General features: G+C 44.1%; 1 protein-coding gene and 3 pseudogenes across 4 annotated transcripts in view; 1 reads left to right on the forward strand and 3 right to left on the reverse strand.

The window, feature by feature from the left end:
• The window catches only part of Arhgef15 (Rho guanine nucleotide exchange factor 15), a 29,726-nt gene extending 26,128 nt beyond the window's left edge, over window positions 1–3,598 (forward strand). For 3 of the 4 annotated variants that reach the window (XM_021238499.2, XM_004857494.3, XM_004857493.3), the window contains 4 exons: window positions 48–200; window positions 465–547; window positions 660–764; window positions 1,929–3,598. In XM_021238499.2, the coding sequence (XP_021094158.2) occupies window positions 48–200; window positions 465–547; window positions 660–764; window positions 1,929–2,080 (493 nt within the window). In that variant the 3' untranslated portion in view covers window positions 2,081–3,598. The remainder of the gene's footprint in view (window positions 1–47; window positions 201–464; window positions 548–659; window positions 765–1,928) is intronic. The other variant, XM_087191801.1, reaches the window with a different exon arrangement.
• Window positions 3,599–11,729: 8,131 nt separating this feature from the next.
• On the reverse strand, window positions 11,730–14,728 carry LOC147823910 (claspin pseudogene; annotated as a pseudogene).
• Window positions 13,958–15,794, reverse strand: LOC101699620 (claspin pseudogene; annotated as a pseudogene).
• A 324-nt stretch (window positions 15,795–16,118) lies between these two features.
• On the reverse strand, window positions 16,119–17,454 carry LOC147823911 (claspin pseudogene; annotated as a pseudogene).
• Between the last annotated feature and the right edge of the window lie 6,932 nt (window positions 17,455–24,386).

Consider the following 24,386-nt stretch of genomic DNA (forward strand, 5'->3'; position numbering starts at 1 on the left):
AGGAGGTGCCCAGCGAGATCCCTCTGAACACCCTCTTCCTTGGGCAGTGGGCAGCGGCTGCAGGTTCTGGACTATGCCCATCGCTCCCTGGTGCAGGCCCAGCAGGTTCCAGACCCATCTGGACCCCCTACCTTCCGCCTCTCCCTTCTCAGCAACCACCAGGGGCGCCCCACCCACCGGCTGCTCCAAGCTTCCTCCCTGTGAGTTGTGTCTCCAGAAAACATCTTTGGGGGGTGGGGGGGTGGGGGTATGTGTGTGGCCCTGGCAAGGTGCATGGCCAGCGCGCACACACACACACACACACACACACACACCCCACCACCACCACCACCACCACTGGGCCTTGGGACTTTCTGCTATCCCCTGAGGCCGCCCACTTCCCCAATTCTTTCTCCTCATGGCCCCTGCCTCCCCCCAGGAGGATCTCCTGGGCCAGTTGTGAACCCTGTCTCTGTTCTCACCAGATCAGACATGCAGCGCTGGCTGGGAGCCTTCCCTACTCCAGGTCCCCTTCCCTGCTCCCCAGACACCATCTATGAGGACTGTGGTGAGTATCAAGCTCACGGGAGGAGGGAAGGAAAGCTGAGTCTTATTCGGAATATGGGGGAGAAGCGCTAAAGAATCTGGATCCCACGCTAATGTCACCTGTCCACTACCAGAGTGTTCCCAGGAACTGTACTCAGAGCCATCTACACCTGTCAAGGCTGAGGGACCAGGTGTGGAGTCCAGGGCTCCCACCAAGCATCTGCACAAGAATCCTGAAGGTGAGAGATTCTTTCATGTACTCACTCAATTGATATTTATTTATGTATTTTATTTGTTCTTTCAATTGATATTTATTAAACACTGTGAATCAAACACACAAAGCTTCCTGTCCTGCTGGAGCAAGTACTCTGTTTTGGTGCTGAGGCTCGAACCCAGGCCCTTGTGTGTGCTAGGTAAATGCTCTACCATGGAGCTGCATCCCCAGACCTGCAGCATGCCTTCTAATAGAAGAAGCAAACAATAAAGAATAAACATGATAAATAGATAAATAAAAGCATGTTGGGAGGTGGTGAGTGCAACAGGAAAAACAAATGTGGAGCAGAATAAGAAGGTTGGGAATTTTCAAGGTGCTGAGGTGGATCTTATAGAAAAGGCAGGATGGAAGTGAGTTGGATAGAGGCAAGCAATTTGGGCACGTGGTGTCTGGAGGAAGAATGTCCCTGTTGGAGGAACAAATGATGCAAAGCCCTTCGGTCTGTTGTGTGATAGAGGAACTGTAGGGAGGCCAGCATGGTTACAGGGAGCCAGACAAGAGGAGAACAGAAGGACATGAGGTCCAGAGGTAACAGGGACGAGATTTGTGGGTCCTTGCAAGTACCTAAAAGAACTCCAGGGGCCGGGGATTTAGCTCAGTGGTTCCAGCGCCTGCCTTGCAAGCGGAAAGTCCCAAGTTTGATCCCCGGTACCAAAGAAAAAAAAAAAAAAGAACTCCACTTCAGCCAGCACCTGTAATCCCAAGAACAGTGCCTCAGCCAGGCACCTATAATCCTAGTACTCTGAAAACCTGAGTCAAGAGGATTGCATATTTGAGCTCAGTTTAAGCAATTTAGTGACTTATCGTGAGAACCTGACTCAAAATAACAAAAGAGCTGGGGATGTTGCTCAGGGTGAGGGGTCTGGGTAAGACCCCAGTTTACAGTTTGTTGCAAACAAACAAACTCTGCTTCTTACTCTGAGTGAGATGAGCAGCCCAGCCACTGCTGGGCTCCACAGCAATGACTGGGCAGAGACCCTTTCAATGCTGATGCCCTATCTACCAATGCTCCAAGCATCTCAACTAATTCCCTTACCCACCACGACCCCCAAGACCTGAGACCCCTTTTTCTCTTCACCTGACCTCTGTCCTCACCCCTTGTCTTGCCCTGCCCTGTATCTTTCCCTAGGCTGGCTGAAGGGGCTTCCTGGAGCCTTTCCTGCTCAGTTGGTGTGTGAAGTCACAGGGGAACATGAACGGCGGAAGCACCTTCGTCGGCACCAGAGGCTTCTTGAGGCTATGGGGCCCTCTTCAGGCACCCCCGGTGACCCTTCACCCTAATGCAGGCTGGGGGTGGGGCCCAGGTTAGGACAATGGCAACTCGACACTGAGGGAACAGAAACCATCCATCCATCCGTTGGATTCACTGCCAGTGGAAACACTACCTCTAGTGGCAACCAATAGGGACTGAGCATAAAGACAGGGCAGCCAATGAAACAAGGCCTCTGAGCTCACAGCCATAAGAAAGAATGGGATGGCTTCAATGCTTGCCAGTGGAGACAGAGGCAAAGTAGAGACCAGCTGATTGGCACTGAACTGGCTGAATTCCTGGCAAGTGAGTATCCTTGCTACGTTCACAGCCAAGGAAGACAGTGCTGGTGCAATGCAGTTAAAACCAAACAAAACCGAACTATTGCCATACAGATAAAGTCCTACAGCCAACAAGGATGATGAGGGACCTATCCAGCCAAAGATGGTGATTTGGGCCCAAGAGACCTGCAGTCACTCTGCTTGGTTCTGCAACACCTACCAGTTCTGCCTTTGAGTCTGAGAAGTATTAGATTTATTCTTTGGATATCTCCTGTGCCCTCTCAAGCCATTTCCTCTTTTCCAAAGAATCCTGAGTGTGTGTGTCTTAGAGGATCTGTGTGTATGTGTGTCTGTAATATATCAGGGAAGGTGATTCTGCTGATCGGGGGGAGTGTGTGGCGGTACCTCCACCGCCTTGAATGAATGCTCCATTTCTTCTCTTATCTACATTTCTCTTGCTGTTCTAAGAAAGACATTAGATCTAAGTTCCAGAAGAGAGCATGCTGGGTATAGCTTGGCAGGGAGGCCAAGCTGAGGATGAAAGCCCTGGACTGTGGGTGTCTTGAAGCACAGGGTTCCATGACAGTTGGAGGGTTTATGTTATGGAGCAGTCAAGCAGCCTGGCAGAGGAGCCAGAGGGACAGAAGATGGCCAGTAGCTGGTGCTCAAGGCCCCTTAAATCTCTGTACAATTCTCCTGCCCCAAACTCTGGTCTCCATGATCCCAGCCTGCATATCCCCCTAACTTGAAGTATTCTCATTCAGCAGCCTCAGTCTTGGGCTGCAGAACACTCTGGATCCCAGGTTGGGTCGAAGGCACAGAAGCTGTGGATCACAGGCTGGCTGATGAGCCTCCCTCTTGGGCTTCTGGCCTCGACCCTGATCCTCTCACAGAAATACGGCTGAACAGTGTGGAGAGCTGGAGTTGCTACCTGGCTCCAAGCAGAACATCTGCTTCCAGATGAGCAACTTCCCCCTGAAAATCCCAGAGAAGGTGAGGGCTGGAAACACCTGAACTGACAGGTGCTGGCAACTGGGGACCCAAGCCTGGGACATGGCCTTCCCTGTTCTGGGCCATCACCCTTCCCCTTCAATCTTGCTTGGCAACTTACTCAGGACAGAAACTGCCACGAAGATCATAGGAGGTACAAGGACTCTGGAGACTCTGAGGGAAGAGGGTGCTGGCAGTTGGCATGTCCACAACTTTGGAGATTCACCTAGCACAGTGCCTGGTATATGAAAACCCTCAATAAATGCTGATGGAGTTGTATTGAGGCTCTTCAGGACAGTGTGTGCTCAAAGGAGCAGTGGTTCACAAATACCACTTTATAATGGGAGATGGGGCTGCTCGGAAAGGTGTCAAGAGCGGGGATCAGCTCCACTGGGAACTGGAACATGGAGACCAGATGTAAGTTCTGTGTGCCAGCCCACAGCTCTGGTGGCAGTGATGGTGGCAGGGAGTTTGTAGCCTCTGTGGTAGTGAGGGGGTTCCTGCAGCCTGAGGACGAAGGCAGGGCAGGGCTAGCTACAGCTGGCCTCTTAGGGGACAAAGATGCAGTGGGAAGGATACAAGGAGCAGTAAGTCAGCCATAAAGGTCCCTTACTGTCAGGGCAAACATCTGTGTGTTTAATTTAATTCAATGTACACCTATTGGAAAACCTTCAGGCAGGCACTGTTACAAGATCCAAGCCTACAGACATGAAAAAAATAAGGTTCTTGCCCTCAGGGAGCCTAGGTTGAGCAGAAGGAGACAATTATCTATTCAGGAAATTAAAAAGATAAAATCAAGGCTGGGGATCTAGCTCAGTGGTTCCACCTCCTGCCAAGCTGAAGGACCTGAGTTCGATCTGGTACCAAAAACAAAAACAAAACAAAAAGATAAAATCAGATAGCAGTAAGTGGTATGAAGAAATATAAAGCCCAGTGTGGTGGTGCATTCCTTTTTTTTTTTTTTTTTGGACTGGGGATTGAACTCAGGTCCTTGCTACATTCCTGTAATTACAGTATTCTGGAGGCTGAGGCAGGAAGATCACAAGTAAGATCCTATCTCAAAAGTTAAAAAAAAATTTAAAAAGAGCTGGGGATGTGGCTCAGTGTAAATCTCCAGTACAAAAACAAAACACAGCAAGGGCCATGAGATAGAATGTTGTGTGTGTGAGAGGGGAGCTTTAGGGAAGACCCTGGAGGAGATGATATTTGAGCTGAGACTCAGATATTTAGAAGGAAGCAGCTGTGGGAAGACCTGGGGAAAGCGGTCATGAGGGGATTATAGGTCAAGAACAGAAGGTAGAGGTGGTGAGGGTAGAAGCAGTGCACACACTCCTTCAAGTTTCTGGGTGGGAACCCTTCCTCCCATTACCCTATCCCTCTTTGGCATAAGCAGAGACAAACTGAGATACTTAGAGACATACATCCAAGGGCACACACAAAGCTACACAGGTACCCTGCACAATTTCCTCCCAGCCCTTACTCCCTACTGGAAGTCTGCCACTAAGGAAGCCCTCAGGCTCCAATTTAGAGGTTCTGCTAGTGAGATAATGGGGTCCAGATAGGAGTTATTTCAGAGATGTAAAGCAGAGGAAGGGGACTGCCATTTTCTGGTTTTCCCGGGGTTGGTTTCTGTTAGTATCTTAGAGCTCCCTTTCCATTTTGGGGTGATCCAAAATGTGCAATCCTGGAGGGGTCTGGATTCTGCAGGCCTATTGCAGAGGGCTAAGGGGCCTGAAGCACAGCTCCATGGGAAAGGAACAGATATGGAGGAAGGAAGACCCTAGGCAGAAGAGAGTGGACGGAAATGGAAATGGGGATGAGGTAAGACAGAAGAGTGGGAATGATTTACAGGTGGCACGAGGTAACTTGGCTCATCCTGGATTTGCTTCCTTCCTTGTCTGCATGGCCTCCTACAGGGATCTACTTCTCTGCTATGGTCAGGTACAGCCTCCCTGGTGACGGCATCCTCTCCCTCCAGCCCACTCCTTGTGATCCCTTCCAGAGCTCTTCAGCGTGGTCCTCTCCTCCCTCCTTCCTCACAGGGCTCAACTCCCTCTTCAGCTACAGAGGTTAACTGTGGTTCTGGTTGCCCAGGTTGGCCAGGTCATCCAGACGCACCGTCCTGGAGCAGGGAGTACCTTCCTCTGACAGCTCCCCACAAGCCTGGTGGGCTCCGCAGACTGGCCCGGCTCGCTTCCCAGCACGCCCATTCCAGACTGCAGTCTCTGCACCCAATAGCAGCCTCGGGCCAGATCAAATCGAGCGGAATATCCGGGTAGACCAGGCATAGCCATATCCAAGCCATATCCGTATGGCTATATCCATAACCGCGCCCCTCTGGTAGACCCCGCCCCGACCTTGGCCCCGCCTCTCCACCTGCTAGGGAGCTTCAAGACCCAGAGCACCCGCGGGCCTGAGAGCTTGGCGGGCCGGGCTTCCTGCAGCAGGTTCCTCATGTGTTTGCGGATTCCCAATGCTCGCTCCTCTCGCGCAGGCCATCCTGAGGTGCAAGGGCTTGCGTTTTGCTGGTTGATAGGGCTCGGGTCGGCTTGGACGCGACTCAGTCACTTCTGCTCACAGCTCTCGCACATCAGATGAGAATTTGGCGTTTTACCCCGGCCCCTGCTGCAGTTCTGCCACCAGCTTTGAGCCAGGCCTGGGTACTTAAGCTCAGACTGCTCCGTATCATACCCCACAGGCTGACTCCTGGAGTTCCATCTCATTCCTTCTTGCCCCAGATTTTTATTTTCTTCTTTCCAATAGGCGGCTTCTCCTGGCCCTCTCATCCCCGCTTCCGAAGCCTTATCCGATCCAATGTCCCTTTAGAAATCTGAAGTTGCACTCTGAGCAATGGAGTTGGGGCTGGATCCAGCTTGTGTGTGGCCCATTAAAAAAAAAAAAAGAATATGAAAATTAGATACGAAAGTATTATTTAGAACAGCGAAAATAATAATGAAGTATTCGCTTAAAAATTAAGCCCAAAAATACAACAAACAAGTCGGTCATGGTGGCGCATGCCTGTAATTCCAGCACTCGGGAGGTTGAAGCAGGAAGACTGCCCTGAGTTCCAGGCCAGCCTGAGCTACATAGCAAGTTCAAGGCCAGCCTGCACTACATAGTGAGACCCTGTCTCAACAAAACAACAACCAAAAGCTGGGCGTGGTGGCGCACTCCTGTAATCCCAGCACTCAAGAGGCTGAGGCAGGAGGATCACTAAGAGTTGGGGGGCCAGCCTGGGCTACTTAGTGAGTTAAGGACAGCCTGAACTGCCTAGTGAGACCCTGTCAAAAAAAAAAAAAAAACCATAGAAAGTTTTATATATATATATATATATATATATATATATATATATATATATATATGTTTTGTTTTTTGAGACAGGGTCTCACTATGTAGTTCAAATTGGCCTTGAACTCACTATGTAGCCCAGGCTGGCCTCAAACTCATGGTGTTCCTCCTGCCTCAGCCTCTCGAATGCTGGTATTATAGATATTTGTCATCATGCTCAGATCTCAAAAGCCATCTTTTTTTTTTTTTTTCCCCTGCACCGGGGATCGAACTCTGGTTCTTCTGCTTTCGAGGCAGATGGTGGAACCATTGAGCTAAATCCCCTGCCCCAAAAGCCATCTTTTATGTGAGGATTCATAAAGCTTTTAGTTTCCACACAGACATACTTGCCATTTATAGTCCTGCTTCAGATTTGTACCCCACTAACATAGGAATTCTGATGCTTACTAATTTATATTTTAACATAAAAAAGAACACAGGCATATCATGTTTTTAGCTATAGATAATAAATTGTGAATAATACTGGGAGGAGAAAATACCAGTTTTGATGTAAACTAGAGCCTCTGGTTCTTGTTTCCAATTTTTTACATCCAATGTCTCTTTCTCTCTCTCTCTCTCTCTCTCTCTCTCTCTGTCTCCTGGGGATTGAACCCAGGGCCTTCACACTGACTTACATCTCCAGTCTTTAAAATTTTTTTTTTTTACATTTTGAAGTAAGATGTTGCTAAATCACTAAGTTGCCCATTCTGGGCTTGAACTTGCAATCTTTCTACCTCAGCCTGCCTAAGTGCCGATGTCACCATGTCTGGCTCTCACATCCCACAATTGGAAGAATTTTCCACATACTGGGCTCTGGCTCTGGAGAGCTTAATTTTGTTTCTTCTGTATACTTCTCAGGCTGGGGCTGTAGGATTCAAATGGCAGTGCTGTCTTTCATCACATACCATTCTTTGACAATAGTGGGTGGTCAGCAGAACAGATGTTGGGAGTGTTCCTATACAGCCTTCTTACACCAGGGCAGCCGTTAACAATCATATAGACAAATTACTGCCTTTATTAATTACTATTGTTGTCTATCAAAATTTCCTCAAATATAGTAGCTTATATGAGGCCCTGTGTTTAATCCCCAACACTGAAAAGAAATTTAGCAGCTTAAAATAACACACACATTTATTGTTTTCTAGTTTCTGTGGGTCAGGAACTCAGGTATGGCTTGGCTGGGTCTGCTGCTCCATGGCTTCCTATGTGGATACAATCAAGTTCTTGGCCCATGTTCTGGAACAGCCCAGCCCCAGTGTTTAAGGATTGGCTCCAAGGTGCTGTGAGACCAAAGAAAGAGAGGCAAATGGATCTAGGACCATGCAGAGTGAAATTTTCTGGGGGGACTAACTGACAGAAGCATGGTCCTGATTCTGGGTGGCAGCAAGACCAAATGAATCCCTGCAGTATGGGTCAGAAGGAGAGGTGCATATTTTGGTTCGGACAAAAGTGACTTTATCCAAGATGGAATGTACCTGTGTTTTTTTTTTTTTGGGAGGCAGTACCAGGGATCAAACTCAGGACCTTGTGCTTTCGAGGCAGGGGCAGTGCCACTGTGCTAAATCCCCGGCCTGTGTACCTGGTTTATGTTAAGCTAATAGCAAAGAGTCAGGCACATTCCTAGTGCCAGGGTCCAGTTGTAAAAACCCCACATACCACTCTAATTGTTTTGTCTATTTGTAGTTGGCTGGGCAACTGTGCAGAAAAAAACCAGGCAATCATGGTGGTCACAAGTGAGACAGTTTTCCATGCTGTGGCAAAATATCTGCGGAAATAAACTTATAAGAAAGAAAGATTTATTTTGGCTCAGTTTCACAGGTTGCTTGGGCCTGTTGCCTTGGGGCTGTGGTGAGGCAGTAAGTCATGGCAGAGAGTACATATTGGAGGAAACCCACTCACCTCATGGCAGATGAGAGGCAAAATAGAAAGAGGAAGTGGCCAGGGTCTCCATATCCTTTCTTTTTTTTTTTTCTTTTGTACCGGGGATTGAACTCAGGAGTTTACTCTTGCAAGGCAGGCACAGTGCCTCTGAGCTAAATCCTCAGCCCTCCATATCCTCTTCAAGAGCACATCCCACCCCTAACTTCGCCTGACTAGGCTCCATTTCCTAAGGGTTCTACAACCTCCAAATAGCTCCACAGGCTGGTAGCCAAGCCTTCAACACATGGGACTTTGGGGGAAGTTTAAGGTCCAAATAATAACATGGCTCAAGATGGTTGCAGACATGTCAAGCTGAATCCATGGTCTCATCTGAAGGACCAACAGGGGAAAAATCAACTTACACATTCACTCAGCAGTTGTTAGTGGCATTTAGTTCCTTAGTAACCTAATCCCAGAAGTACTATCCCATCAGTTTAGCCAAGCATTAAACGCAATCACATAATCCAGCCTATTCAAAAAGTGACAGGGCTGCCTAAGGGCATGAATACCAGGAGTTGGGAACCACTAGGGACCATCTTAGAGGTCTACCTACCATATCCACTAATGGTAAACTAAATGTTTCCTCTACTCAATTAAATGTTTCCCCAACTTATCATAGTAACTGCACCCTAATGGAATTCTCTTGGCTAGTACTCCATTGCTGTGTTCTCTGCTTCTGATTTCTTGTCCCAACTGCTTCTCAAATTCCTTGGTCTTGTCTGGGGGTTCAGTGAAAAAACACTTGCTTAGTGTGCATAAGACCCTGAGTCTACTCCTCCCCAATCTTTAGGTTCTGCCTATCTTCCAACCTGGTCCTATGATTCTGATACCCCCACCCCCAACTTCACTATCCTATTAAGTTGCCATACACTAGACCGGGTGTAGGAGTGCACGGTTGCAATCCCAGGACTTGGGAGGCTGAGGCAGAAGGATGGCCATGAGTTTGAGTCCAATCTGGGCTCCATAGTGAGTTCAAGGCCAGCCTGAACTCATGAGGAGACCCTGTCTCAAAAATCCAATAAAAAAGAATGTTACCATCTACTTAAACTGGGAATACAGAGGTATTCTGAGCAGTTTTGTGGATACTAAACCCTCTGTGTGGTGGAGCTTTTCCCAGGAAATCCTGAAATATAGATAATGGAATGCCAAATAGAGAATTTAGGAGAGATATGGTATAAGGCCACGGAGACCAGATAACAGTCAGGTCGTGATTAATGCACCTAGACTCTGGAACTAGCTGGTCTGTTTTCAAATAATACTCTAAAGCTTGTTAGCTATGTGATCTTGAGCACAGTACTTACTCTCTCTCTTTTTTTTTATTTTTGGTACTGGGGATCGAACTCAGGTCCTTGTGCTTGCGCAGCAGGCAGCGAAACCACTGAGCTAAATCCCCAGCCAATACTTACTCTCTTAATGCCCCTGCTTCCTCAGCCATACAATGAGAATAACAATAATTGTACCTGCCTCCTGGGATTGTTCAGGGGACTAAATGAATTAATATGCATAAAGTACTTAGAACAATGCCCTACTTGTAGTTGATGCTCAGTTAACAACTAAAATCAGCTACTGTTGCAACATGTAACTTCAGTGTTTTTGGACAGCAAAGTACCCGTGAATCTTTAAATGAAGAAAGAAAAGCTAGAATCAAGAATAGAACAGCCAAGGATTTAGCTCAGTGGTGCTGCCGCCTGCCTTGCAAGTGCAAGGTCCCGAGTTTGATGCCTGGTACAAAAAAAAAAGAATATAGTTATGTCTGAATAGGGTGGCCAGTTAGAATTTCCTTTCTTTTTTCCCCTGCAGTGCTGGGGATGAAATCCAGGGCCCGGTACATGTTAAGTAAGTGCTCTGCCATTGTACTACCCTCCCAGGCATGTGCTTAGCTTCTTTGTGAACAGTTTGGAGTCCTTGGTCTGGAGGGTAGGAGAGGCTGCAAGGGTGAGTACAGTCACAGACAGAGCTGAGTAACTTCATGGAGGAGACTTCTGTCATCCCTTCAGCTCTATGTTCACTCTAAGAATGGGATTTTCCTGTATTCTGGGTCACCCTTAAAACCTGATTCTCAGTCAGACCTCCATATCATGGGTTCTATATCTATGGGTTTTGCATATGTGGCTCCAGTCAACTACAGGTTGAAAATATTTGAAAAAAACCAACTTGCATCTGTACTGAACATGTACAGACTTTCTTGTCATTGTTTCCTAAACCATATGGTATAATAACTCCTTACCTAGCATTTACCTTATAATAAGTATTTTAAGTCATCTAGTGATGATTTAAAGTATATAAGAGCATGTATATAGGTTATATGCAAATACTGGGCAATTTTATGTAAGAGACTTGAACATTTTGGGATTTGGGTAACTGAGGGGTTCCTGGAACCAATCCCCCATAGATACTGAAGGATAGCTGTACTAAAATCCACAGGCTCCACTGGAGAAATCTGCTGGTGTTGGGGTCCCTCCCTGACTGACAGGTCATGTATGGGACAGGCTGGTGTGGGGAGCTGCCAAGGAGGCCACTGTATGGAGCTTGACAAAGAGGTGAACCCCACAGCAGGTAGAATGGAAAGACAAAGGGAAGCCAGGTTCTTATTGTCATCCCTTGAGTTGCAAGATCAAGTCTCATTTGAAACATACGCCTTGCTTTTTCAGTTCTACAGACCATTAAATTCTATTTGTAAGTCAGTGTGAATCACTGTATGTGGTACTAGTCACACAAACTCCTAACAGGTTCAGCTAACCCACAATAAAATTGTATTCTCATGATATATTCTAGAGATGCTGTTTATCTGACTGGTTGCTTTTTCTCTCCATATACCTTTCTGCTTAGATTCCATGAATTATTCGATGAATTTCCAAGCTGTAGGATGCAAATCTGAGATGGTGAAATCTATTTCAAAATCTGTTTGCTTGTTACAGTTTGTAACTTTGCCAACACTGCTTTAAATTTGTCATATCGTGGCCTGCCTTTCTGTTTAAGACTGGACTGGACACTTAGAATCCCGGGGTACAAATACATTGGTTGTACATTGTTTTCACTCCCTTAGTCCAGTAGCCATAAATACAGGACCATAGCTTTACCACCTGTTTTGCACTTGGCTTCAGTGAAAAAAGTTCAGGAAGACCTGAGGAGGGATCTAGTTTGGGTGTCATTTTGAGCTTGGGTCATATGATCACCTCTTTCCAGCTCCCCTGAAGCACAGTGATGAGTTTTGAGGGGTCAGTACATAGAAGACAGAGAATAGAGATGAACACAACACAATTATGACTGATAGAGATGTCTGTAAAATGTGGTTTAGTCCAATGGACTTTTTTTTTGCCTTGAAGTCATTGAGATTTATTGAAAAACTACATACATATTAAAACACATTTATACACATTTTCCCCATTACAAGACTATAAATTTACAAACATGAGCTGTCAAAGTTAGCATCTTGAGTGTTGGAAAAAACTGCAGAAAACCTGCACCCTCATTTTATCACTTAAATTGGAGTTCCCTGTCTCTTAATAAAAAATGGAAATGATCCCATTCAACTTCTGGGTGTAAATCCAGGAAGCTGCTAGGATAAAATGTCAAACGTTTAATGGAGTACGTGAGACTTCACTCAAGCATTCCATAAGTAGATGTTGGAAACATTGTAGAATTAGGATTAGTGGCCAACCCAGGTAATCCAGGGAAAGGAAGACAGCCACAGTTGAGCAGTAGAAAGAACTGGAACCTGTTTGTAATCTTAATGCATTGATTACGAAGGAAGGAGAGATCATCAGCATGAGCATCAGTTCCAACTTTCAGTGCCAGTTTCTAGCACTGAGTTACTGAGTAGTCTTGGCATAGATGCTGGCATCCTTGATGGTGTAAACTAAATATCTAAAGATGCTTTGGTTCAATGCTGGACTGCAAGCACCTGTCTTGGGGCACTTAGGTGAAGGGGATGCCATTAATGATAGTCCCCTTCTCCTCAACTGAGGCTTAGATGATACCTTTGCTGCCTCAGCCTTGACAGGAGAAAGTGTATGAAAGACAAAGTTTCTTGAATTTCAGGGAGCACTGGGGTTGAGATTTGAGATCAGAAAGGGCAGCCAGTTTCTGAAGCACAGCTTTGGGCTGGCTTAGCAGTGAGCCTATGTTGAGCTGGTGAGTGCTTCCAGGACTGATAGCTTCAAAAGCATTACTGAGTAGACACTTCGATTCCTGATAACTGCAGGGCAATTGGCACTCTTCTTCAGTGCTTTGGATGTAACTTTCTTGGCTAGCATCATTAACTGACTGTCTTTCCCTAATTTCTTTTTCTTCTTCAGCTGTAATCTCCTGTTGTGCCTGGCCCCGAAGCCACTGCTTCTGTTCAATTCGCTCCTTCCTCTATCTGGCTTCTGTCTCATCAAGCTGTTCTTCAATCTGATCACCATCACAGTCTTGGTGGAATAATGCATCATCTATATTTTTCCACAGGAATCTCCTCATTTGCCCAGGTCCATTGTTGAGCAGATCCCCATCAGCAAGGTACCTCTTTTGGTATAAGCATAGCTGTCGTTTATCATCATCCGATGTGGTTTGGATGTGTATTTTCTTTTCTTTTTTCTTTTCTTTTGGTACCGGGGATCGAACTAGGGACCTTGCGCAACATGTGTATTTTCTTGATTTGACTCTGCAGTTCCTTATCAGAAGGAAGAACTTCATCAATTATGTCCTCTTCATATTCATCAATCTCTTCCCCACCATACTCGTCTTCACTTCTTGACACCTCTGATTCATCCTCCAAGTATTTTTTCAATCTCATTTGCCTTTCCAGCTTTTCAGCTTGCTTTAGGAGTTCTTATTCATCATCATCTTCATGGTCTTCCAATGCCTTATTTTCATCCTCATCGCTGCTGGACTCATTGTTTTGTGGAACGAGCTGAAAGTCTCCAAATTCCTCCTCTTCACCTTCTTCCTTCCTGTCTTTTGGGATAGAGCCTGAGCAAAGAGCAAGTGCTTCTGCCATTGGGTCACCCATGCTGTTCTCCTTCTCCTGCTTGCTCAACTCCAACAGAGCCAGAGGGAAGGGATCCTGAGAAGGAAATTTTCTTGAACAAAGATTCAGAAATTCTTCCATATCCTCTTTCTTGTCATTTTTCCTGGGTTGACATTTTTCAGCCTGCGATGTAAACTTTCCACTACACAAATCCAACAGTTCATCCATGTTGGCATCCACGGCATTCTCATTCAAAGCATTCTCAGTTACCATTGGCAACCAAGGTTTTAAAGCTTGGAACTGACTCCTGTGGTTTCTAACATTTAAGAACCTATCTGCTGGGCCAGGGATTTAGCTCAGTGGTTCCGCCGCCTGCCTCACAAGTGGAAGGTCCCAAGTTCGACTCCCGGTACCAAAAAAAAAAAAAAGAACCTATCTGCATTCAACAGTTGGCTTTGAGTGTCATCTTCTAAACAGAACTAGAAGTTGTCTCCTGCTCCTAGGAAAAGTGTCTTTGACTCTGGGGAGGCATTATACAGATCCCCAGAATCCTCTATAGGAAGTGAAGGCTCAGACAGTTTCCCTGAACTCTTAGAAGCTAAGCTGACCAAACTGGCTCAAAATAGCCCAGGGTAAGGAGATCTGAATCCTTCCACAGCAGGGAATAAACTGGTACCCCAGCCTGTTTGTTGCAAGGCCAATTAGGATGGAATTGAGGAGCCAGTCATCTCAAAGCTGCTATCGTGGCTGCTCTCTTTTGTTAGTGAACATGCATCTTCTTCATCAAGCTTGCTAGGTCATTTGCCAGAGTTTTCATTTCTTTCTGATTTGTCTTCAGTAGGAAAGTAACCTATTTGGAAGAGTTGTCCTTAAATAGTAAAGTAGAATCTGATGAGAGAAACTTGAGAACAGAGAGGTCAACTGACTTGTCAATTTCACTACTGCCATCAGTATTTTCTTTATCCATTTCTTTCTCATCTTTGCTTTCTTTTTGTTTTTTGTTTTATCTTTGCTTTCTATAATCTTCATTACCAAGAAGGAATTCTGTGGTCTCCTGATTGCCTTCCTCTTCTTCTTCATCTTCTTTCTCCACTTCTTCCTCCAGTTCTTCATTTCCTCCTCTTCTTTCTCTACCTCTTCTTTTCCGTCTCCCTCAGACTCATCTGCCATTTCTTCCTCTTCCTCTTCTTTCTCTTCAAATCCATCTTCATTGTCTAATTTAAATAATGCTTGGAGCTTTTGGAGCTCTTCAAACCTTCCGAGTTTCACTGCTGCTTCTCCTTCTCCTTCTCCTTCTCCTTCTCCTTCTCCTTCTCCTTCTCCTTCTCCTCCTCCTTCTCCTCCTCCTCCTCCTTCTTCTTCTTTTCTTTCATTGCTTCTTGCACTTTAGCTTTTAAAACCTGCAGTTTTTCACCTGGTTTTGTGTGGCTCATTCTGTCTAGCTTCTCAGCTACCAAAGTCATGGGTGACACATCTGCCTTTAGCTCTTTCTTTCCATTAGCGTCTTAGTCTTTCACTATGACATTCATGCTCACATCTGGCCAGCTCTGGGTCTGGCTGCTAGCTTGTCATGCTTCCTGAAACACTACTTCAAAGCTTTCAGCTCACAATTTAAAGGACTACCTCTGTTGGTGTAGGTTCAAGTATTACGAAGGAATCTTTATTAGCACCCAGTCAGGATTTAATGGAAACATACACTCCCAGTTGTTTCAGTCTATCCACAGTGAACCTTCTTACTTTTTCAGGTACCACAACTGCTGATGATTTAGTTTGCTGCATGGGTTCTTCCAGTTTCTCCTGTTTTTTTTTTTTTGTGTGTGTGTGTGTGTATGTGTGTGTGTGTGTGTGTATGTTTTGCAGGCCTTCTTCTCCCTTCAGGGTATGAGGTTCAGATGCCACAAGCCCTCCAATCTGATATTCCTCACTGGTCATGTTCCTGAAGAAGCTAGATTCTTGTTGCAATACTGAGCCATCCTCAGGCGTAGGTGTAGCATCATTCTGTTTCTGTTTTTCTTAAATTTCTAGCCCTTCACTTCTCACCAGATCTGTAATGCAAGTCTCTTCTGATCCAGTAGCAATGTGAGGTTCCTTTGAGACCACACAGAGTTCATTAATTTCCATTTCACATCTTGTACTTGTCTGCTCAGAACCTTTGTTACAATGGTCACTATTCATTTCAGTTGTGTTTGCAGTGTCTATGATTCATGATGGCTTGATTGATATTTAGATGACATTAGTAGTGCCATGGCATTTCCCTGGCAAGTGGAGTGGGGTTTACTTTTGAAGAAATCATGAATGGTTCTGGGTTTTTTTGTTTGTTTTTTTGGTACCGGGGATCGAATTCGGATCCTTGCGCTTGCACAGCAGGCAGCGAAACCACCAAGCTAAATCCCCGGCCCTATGAATGGTTTTATTCTCAGGCATATGGTATGGAAGATTAAGTGCACTTACTCTCACCATGCAGTTTTTTTGGGTTTTTTTTTTTTTTTTTTTTTTTGGTACAGGGGATCGAATTCAGGACCTTGCGCTTGGGAGGCAGGAGCAGCACCACTGAGCTAAATCCCCCTCCCCTGCAGTTTTTTTTTTTTAATGCTTCCTTGCTTAACCCGGCTGCCTTTTTTCCTTTTTCATGGTGCTTTTTGATAACTCACTCTCTTCTTCAAATGAAAAGACCCCACTCTCCAAAGATGATTCCTTTTTCTCTTGTGCTTTTTTACTTTGTTCTTCACAGCTGCCCTTACTGATTCCAATGATTCTTCATCTTCAAATGGAGAGTTATTTTTCTCCTCCAAACCCATTTCACAAAGGTCTTTCTCCACAAGAAGACAGCCACTGTCATTCAGTGGCTGTTCCACATCATTTCTTCATTTTTTGTTTCCTTTTTTAACTGCCTAATCTTTTCAATCTCTCCTCTTCCTCAAGTCTTCTCTTTGATTTTAGTTTTGCTTTTCCTCCAATTCCTTCTTCATCATGTACAAATTTTTTTTGGAGGTCTTTCTGTCAGTGGTAAAGTCCACAGAGTTTCTAGGTTGGAGACCCAGGTCTAAGTAAGATGTCACTTGAGTTTCAGGATTTTCCTGATACAAAGACTCCTCTGTGTTATTTTCATCACAGTCAGCCGCAGTTGTGTAAATCCTTTTGATTTTTCCACTTTTTCCAGCACATAAGTTCTCTTTATCTTCCTCAGCACTGTCATAGGTAGTTTTCTCTGGAGATGCATTTGTGTCCTCTGTTTCAGAATCACTGTCTAGTATCACCTTCCTGCTCTTCAGCTTCTTACTCACCAATATCTCTTCACCTGAATCTCTTTCACTCCAGGGCTCCATTGTTTCAAAGCTGCCTTGTCCACTGTCTGACGGACTGTCTGCTTCTTCTTGTGAAATGAGTTTTAGATTATTGATTTCTAAGTGAATCTCTGAACCCACCTTGCCAGTCATGATGCTGGTCTCCTCTGTGTTCTGCTCCTGGAGGAGCTGTCTCTGGTTCCCTCTGCTTAAGGGAGCTATAGGGCCCTCTCCAGACTGAGCTTTTGCTCCCAGCCGCAGTGGAGGCTCCGCCCTTCCGGTGGAGTTTTAATAATCCACCCCTCACTTGCCTAGTCATGCTACCAGTTGATTTAAATTTCCTTTGACCAATTTGGATAGAGATTATAACAAGGCAAAGTGCAGCTCCCTTAGTGTCAGCACTCTGAGCTTTGAATGTTAGCAGTTCTTCGTGCTTACCGTCAGCAGCCCTCCTCACTGCTCTCCTAGCCACTGAGCCAGCAGTTATTCGAAGCTCCCTGGAACTCCTGCAGCAGCTGGAGCGTTTGGTTCTGCCTTTCTCAGACTACTAGGTACCCTCAGTGTTAACAGCCCCAGCCTCTGGCCACTCTCCACGTTAGTAGTCTCTAGTGTTATCAGCTCTTAGGGCAACTAGTGCATCCTATTCTCCTTGAGACAGGAATCATGTTTAAGTAGAATAAAACCATTCAAAACATGCTTTATTAGGTCTTACATTGCAGAACAAGGGAAAGCAGTACATGCACTATTCTCATATAGACAATAGAAGGCAGGCCCACACACGCAGTGTCCTGCCAGGTAGCTGCAGACTTTCTGCTCAGTCATGGGTAGGCCAGGAGCTCCTCCTGGACCAGAGTGAGGATATCTGAAGTGGCTGTAGAGAAATAGTCATCCAGAGAGGCTGCAGGGGAGAGTCATCTGGGATTGACCCATGACTGCAGCTTGCTGCAAGCAAAGCAAAAGTCTCCTGTGAGGAGCAGTGTAGGGCGTCTGATGTAAACATGATCATCAGCAAGGTATTTGGGGTGAAAGATGGGAAAAAATTAAATATATACCTTACGGGGAGCATCAGGCCCTTCTCTTCTGCTTCAGTCACAAGGGAGCTTTGCCTGTGTGGCAGAGGACAGACAGGAACACAAGTCCTCCACGGGTGAGAAGATGGCTAAAACAGACACGGATGAGACTGAATGCAACATGCTACCCAGACCCACTGTGTCAACTCTCGGTGCTGCTCAGTAAATTGTTCTAGTTTTTCTTGCTTGGAGCCAGGTGCAGACATGAGACTTGCTTTGGCCAGTTACACATGATTAGAACTGAGGTTTCCCTGCCAGGTGAGAGCTTTAAGAGCCAGTGGCACACACCCTCTTTTTCCTGTGGTACCTGTTCTATTAGCCTACATCCTGGAATGAGGACAGTGTGGAGAAGAGGTGCAAGACAGCCGAGTGTGGTACACACATGTAATCCCAGTTACTTGGGTGGTTGAGGCTGGATTGCAAGTTTAAGGTCGGCCTGGGAAATTTAGAAAACCTATCTCAAAATTTTTAAAAGGCTTGGTGTTATGGTTTGGGTCTAAATGTCCCCCCAAAGCCTCATGCTGTCATAGGTGGCTTTTTCAGAGGTGGCTGAATCTAGAGTGTGTGATGTTGGGATTAAGGGCATATGATTACTAAACCAGTACACTGATTGGTTTGGCACTGCCTAATCCCAGGAGTGTGGATAAGATAAAGGGGGCAGAAAGACACTGTTAAGGTCCTTTGTTGCTTTTGCTGTTGTGTGGGCACCACGACTAGTTTCTCCTCTGTGATGCTCCTCTGCCATGTGCCATCCTGTCTTGGAGTCAGCCAGTTATGGACAGAAATCTCTACAAACTGTGAGCTAAATAAACCCTTTTCCCTTTAACTTTGGGTGTCGGGTATTTTGTCCCAACAAGAGAAAAGTCACTATGACACCTGGGATGTACCTTATTAGAACAATCCTTAGCAATGGGTTTAATTGCTAGCTCTGGAAAAAAAAAACAAAAAAACCCAGCCAGGCACATACCTATAACTCCAGCACTTTGGGAGGTGTGGCAGGAGGATCACAAGTTCTAACCTAGCCTGGGCAATTTAGTGATTTAGTGAGACCCATCTCAAAATAAAAAATAAAAATAAGAGCTGAGGATGTAGTTCAGTGTGAAGGTCCTGAGTTCAGTCTCCAGTAGAAAAAAACCCAAACAAACCCACAGACAACAAATAATGCACAGCTTGAGCAGCAGAAGAAATGTTTGCTCTTATAAGCTACTAAGATTCTGAAGTATTTTTTGTTTATTTACCACAGCACTACCTAGTTTATACTGACTGCTACATTCACTAATCAGATGAGGTGCTCCATCCTTTTGGGGGGAGGAATGAGGACTAGGAAGAGAGGTTAGGGGTTTTCTTCCACTGACATGCATATATGAACAGGGAGTTAAGTGTTCCTTCCTAACACATAACAATGAGGAAGGAGAAGCATTTCCCCCAAACGGACAGATCAGGTTGGATCTGGGTTATCTCTCAAAGATTCACATGGTAAAGGCTTGCCTCCCCAGGGTGGCACTACTGGGAGGTGGTTTCAGAAGTGAGGCTGAAGCTAGGTGTGGTAGCACACACCTGTAATCTCAACACCTTGAGAGACTGAGGCAGGAGAATCACAAGAACAAGCCCAGTCCGGGCAATTTAGTGACTTAGTAAAACACTGTCAAAATATTAAAAAGGGCTGAGGATTTTACTTGGAGAGAAGGCCCTGCGTTCAATCTTTAGTACTGAAAACAGAGATGGGGCCTCTGGAAAGGTCTTTGGGTTATTGGACACTCGCTTTCTAAGGGGGTTATAGAGCTCCTGTCTCTTTCTTTTTCTCCTCCAGGCCAAGAGGTGAGCAGTTTTGCTCTACCAGGTGCTCCTGCCATGATAGCCACCACACCCCAAAGCAGCAGGGCCAATGGTCTTGTAACTTCTTAAAATTTGAGCCAAAATAAACGTTTTTTCTTCTAAGTTGATTATCTCAAGTAATTATTAGGTAGCAGAAAGCTGATGAACACTATCAGTCAGGATTCTGGTTATAAGCAGCACAATACAATTCCGGTGATTTAAGAGGAGTATTTATGGGGAAAATGTTGGGTAGCCACTGCACCACCAGGAAAGCTGGAGAATGTGAAATATAAAAATAGGCAGAAGCAAGCCACCACCAAAACACCTGAAGAACTGGGATGGCAGGCACCACTGTCACTGCAGCCCAGCACTGAGGCCATGTTGGTGACAATACTATGGACCCTGCAGGGCCACATGGCACTGCTGCTTCTGGCCCTGTTGCCATTGCCACTGTCCCTGCTCTTTGAGCCATCAGCCCCCAAAGTTAAATCCAAGGATATTAATCTGCTTCGTTAATCCTAGTTCAGTTACTTGCTATCTTTTGTAGGTTGGGAAAATGGACATTTAAAAAAAAAAATCCGTAACTGGAAGTCCTGTGTCCTAACTAGGACCCATAAAATGAGAAATCTCTCCACAGTATAGGTTGTTCAGATGGTCAAGGAGCCAAATTGAAATCCAGATGTTCATTACAAAGAGCAGAGCTCCTCCCGAAAGGAGGAGGAAGAGCTGGTCAAATAAAACAACTCAGTGCTCATGATCTAAGGCACATGATGCAGTACAACCATGTGGATTAATAGAGATCTGAATGTGCTTAGGAACTGTACGGACCGTTGTAGGACTAGGCAAATTCAGTGGCTAGGATTAGGCGAGCCCTCATCCAGAGAATGGCATGTGAGCCCAGCTTTGAAGGATGGTGCCCCTGCAGGGCAGTGTTGCTTTGTCAAAACTTACAGGGTGGGGGCTGGTGATTTAGCTCAGTGGTTCCAGCGCCTGCCTCACAAGTGCAAGGTCCCGAGTTCAATCCCCGGCACCAAAAAAAAAAAACACAAAAAACTTACAGGGTGATCTGCCAAGCACTTCCTCCTGAGTACTGGCTTTCCCACCAATGATGGAGTCCAGAAGCTGTGCTCTGCTGGATGACCCTGACCCCTGTTCGTGCCTGGTTGGTCCAGGAATCTACAACTGCTCCAAGCTGCATCACCCCAGTCCTTCTCCAGGGATATGGGATTGAAAGTAAGAAAGAGCCACTGCAGTCTGGGCTCTGTGAATAAGACAAATGTGAAAATGTAGGAGTAGGAGAGAAGAAGGAAACAGACACGATGTGATATATATATATATATATGGTGGCATATACCTATAATCCCAGCATTCTGGGAGGCTGAGGCAAGAGGATTTTCAATTGGAGCCCAGTCTGAGCAATTTAATGATCTAGCAAGAACTTGCCTGAAAATTTCAAAAAATTTATTTTAATTTAAAAAATTTGTTAGTACATGTTTGTAATATATAACGAATACATTCATTTGGGGGTTTTTTTGTTTTTGTTTTTTTTGGTGCCGGGGATGGAACTTTGGACCTTGCACTTGTGAGGCAGGCGGGGGAACCACTGAGCTAAATCTCTGGCCCCATGAATACATTCATTGTGGGGAGTTGGTACATATACATATAGCAGCTTAGTCCTTTTTTCTTCATTTCTTTCTGTTCCTCCACTTTCCCTCCATCTTTAGGTCCCCTTCTCATTTGCAAAAATTCTACCTTCCTGTTCCCTATAGTCTATCTTTTTTAAAAAAACTTAATTTTATTGGTACATTTTAGGTAAACAATATAATGACATTCATCTTTGGAAATTTGCACCTTTACATAATCTCTCCTGGTTCTTATTTTTTCCCTCTTCCCCTGCCCTCCCTTCACCCCCTCCACCCTTCCCTATTTGCAAAGACTTTGTTTCCATTTTTTTCCTTTTCTTATATTTTTTCTTTTCCCTTCTTTCCTTTCCCCTACCCTTCCCACTTCCCCTGCTCCTTTAGACCTTTACTTTCTATTATACAATATCAATTATACATTTTAAAAATTACAATATCAAGATCTAGGAGACATTATCACAGATTTTACAGAATTTAAAAGGATACCGAAAGCATATTACAAAAATCTGTTTTGTAGCCAGGGATTTAGCTCAGTGGTTTCGCTGCCTGCTGCACAAGCGCAAGGACCCAAGTTCGATCCCCAGTACCACCCCCCTCAAAAAAAATCTGTTTTGAAATAAATTTGACAACTTCTAAGAAGTACCTTGGAAGACAAATTAATGAAACTAACTCTGGAGGAAACATAAAATTTGAATAGCACCTATTAAAGAAAGTATATTCCTAGCTTGAAAACCTACGTATATGACAATAGGCTCATACACATTTTAACTGATAAATTATATCAAACATTTAAAGCAGAAAAAAAAGGAACACTTCTCTTCTCATTTTAGAAAATCAACATTGTGGTAATACTAAAACTGGATAAAGATAATAGAAGAAAATAGTATGAACATAGATAGAAATTTGTTTAATAAAACAAACTATTAGAAGTCAGATCTGGCAGTATGTACAAAATGGCTTTGTTATAGGGATGGCAGTGTTGGTTCAGCATTGGAAGATCCACCCCCAAAAGTCATCCTTTCAACAGAGGAAAGGAAAAAGCCATATAGTCCTGTCAGTAGTTGGAGAAAAAGTATTGGACTAAATTGTACAGCTATTCATGGTAAAAGCTATCAGGAGACTAGAAGTAGAACAGAATCTTCTCAACAGATTAAAGACATGTACTCCATACTTCCAGCAAAAATGCCTTATATGAATGAAGAAGATACAATGCTTTCTCCCTAAGGTGAGGAACAAGGGCAGATATGCCTACTCTTCATCTGTCCATTAAACTTTGAAACATAGGCCTAAATCAAAATAGTCTGGCAATAAAATGACACAATTAGGTTAGGATTGGCAAGGTAGAAGCAAAATCTTTATATGTAGATGAAATGATCATCTACAGAGAAAGTATTATGACATCTCTAGGAGCCCCTAGAACTTATATTTGAATTTAGCAGGATTAGAAAACACAAGGTATATATAAAAATTCAGGTCTATATATACTTGCTATAAATGAAGAATTGGATATTGAAATTTAAAAGTTATGTATGAGTACAAAGGACCTAGAAAAGTAAAAAGAAAAAAAACTGTGTTGGAAGAAGTTTATTACCTAATTTTCAGATTTCCTCTAAAGCTACAGTAATCAAGGCAGTGTTGGTGTAAGGAAAGACATATAGATCATTGGAATAAAACAGGGAATCAAGAAATAGAACCACACATATATGGTCCACTGAGTTTTGAAAGATTATTTAACATTAACATTTTATAGAATATAAACTCAAGTCAAGAGCCGAGGAAAAGATAGTGTTTTCAGCAAATGGCACTAGAACACCTGGTATCCATATATAAAAAATTAACCTTAACCCTTTATTTCCGTACATAAAAATAACTTGAATGGATCTATGAACCTAAATATGAAAGACTAAAACTATAAAACTTTAAGAAGAAATTATAAGGTAAAATGTTTATGAATTTAGGGCAGGCAAGAACTTCCTAAGATACAAAAAACATGATGTATAAAAGAAAAAAATTGATAAATGAGATTCTGTCAAAATTTAGAACTTTAAATGACATCGTTAAAAATGAAAAGTATTCCTTAAACAGACCATATTTACAATGCATATAACCTATGACCAGAATACATAAAGAACTCTTACAGCTCATTAATAGACAATCCAATTAAAAAGTAGACACAAGAAGATGATAGCCAGTACAGCACAAGGAAAGGTGTGCAACACTAGAATCAGGAAAATACTAATCATTACAATAACAAGATTGAATTATACACTCATTAGGGAGATGAAATTAAAAGTTTTAAAAGCATTGTCATGACTTTTTCTTTTTGTTGGAATCTCCTCCTTTGTGTTTAATTTGTCACACCCAACGGATACATTCTGCTGGGTTTCCTGGGGTTGTGATCCTCATTGTCTTTTCCTAGGATATTGTCTAAAATATTTTGGCGTGCTGGTTTGGTATTCATGAAGTTCCTAAGGTTCTCTGTATCATAAAAGTATCTTATTTCTCCATCAATTTTGAAAGATAGTTTTGCAGGGTACATCAATCTGGGTTGGAGGCTTTTCCTTTAGGGCTTGAACTACATCACTCCAAGCTCTTCTTGCCTTGAGGGTTTGCATTGAGAAGTCTGCTGTGATTCTGAATGGGCTTTCCTTTGTATGTGATTTGTTTCTTTTCTCTCACTGCTTGTAGAATTTTGTTCTTCTGTTGGGTTTCTGGAATGCTAACTATTATATGGCTATGTGTAAATTTTTTTGATCAAGGCTATTTGGGGTCCTATATACCTCACTTATCTGTATGTCAAGTTCTTTTCCCCTGCTTGGGAAGTTTCCTGCCATCACTTCTGTGAACAGTTTTTTATGTTGTCTGCACTTTCTCCTGTTTCTTCATTGACTCTGGTCAGTCTTATCTTATTCTTCTTTGCATCATCTAGCAACTGCTGGATTGCTTTCTCATGGTCCCTTACAATTTGAAAGCAATTTTTCTTTTCCTGGTCACTAATTGCAATCTTATCTTCTATGTTTGAAATTCTGCCCTCACATTGGTTCATTCTACTGTGTAGAC

Source organism: Heterocephalus glaber, unplaced genomic scaffold (genome assembly GCF_053883595.1).
Source record: "Heterocephalus glaber isolate CG9 unplaced genomic scaffold, H.glaber_assembly_v1.0 deba00001564, whole genome shotgun sequence".
Classification (NCBI taxonomy): domain Eukaryota; kingdom Metazoa; phylum Chordata; class Mammalia; order Rodentia; family Bathyergidae; genus Heterocephalus; species Heterocephalus glaber.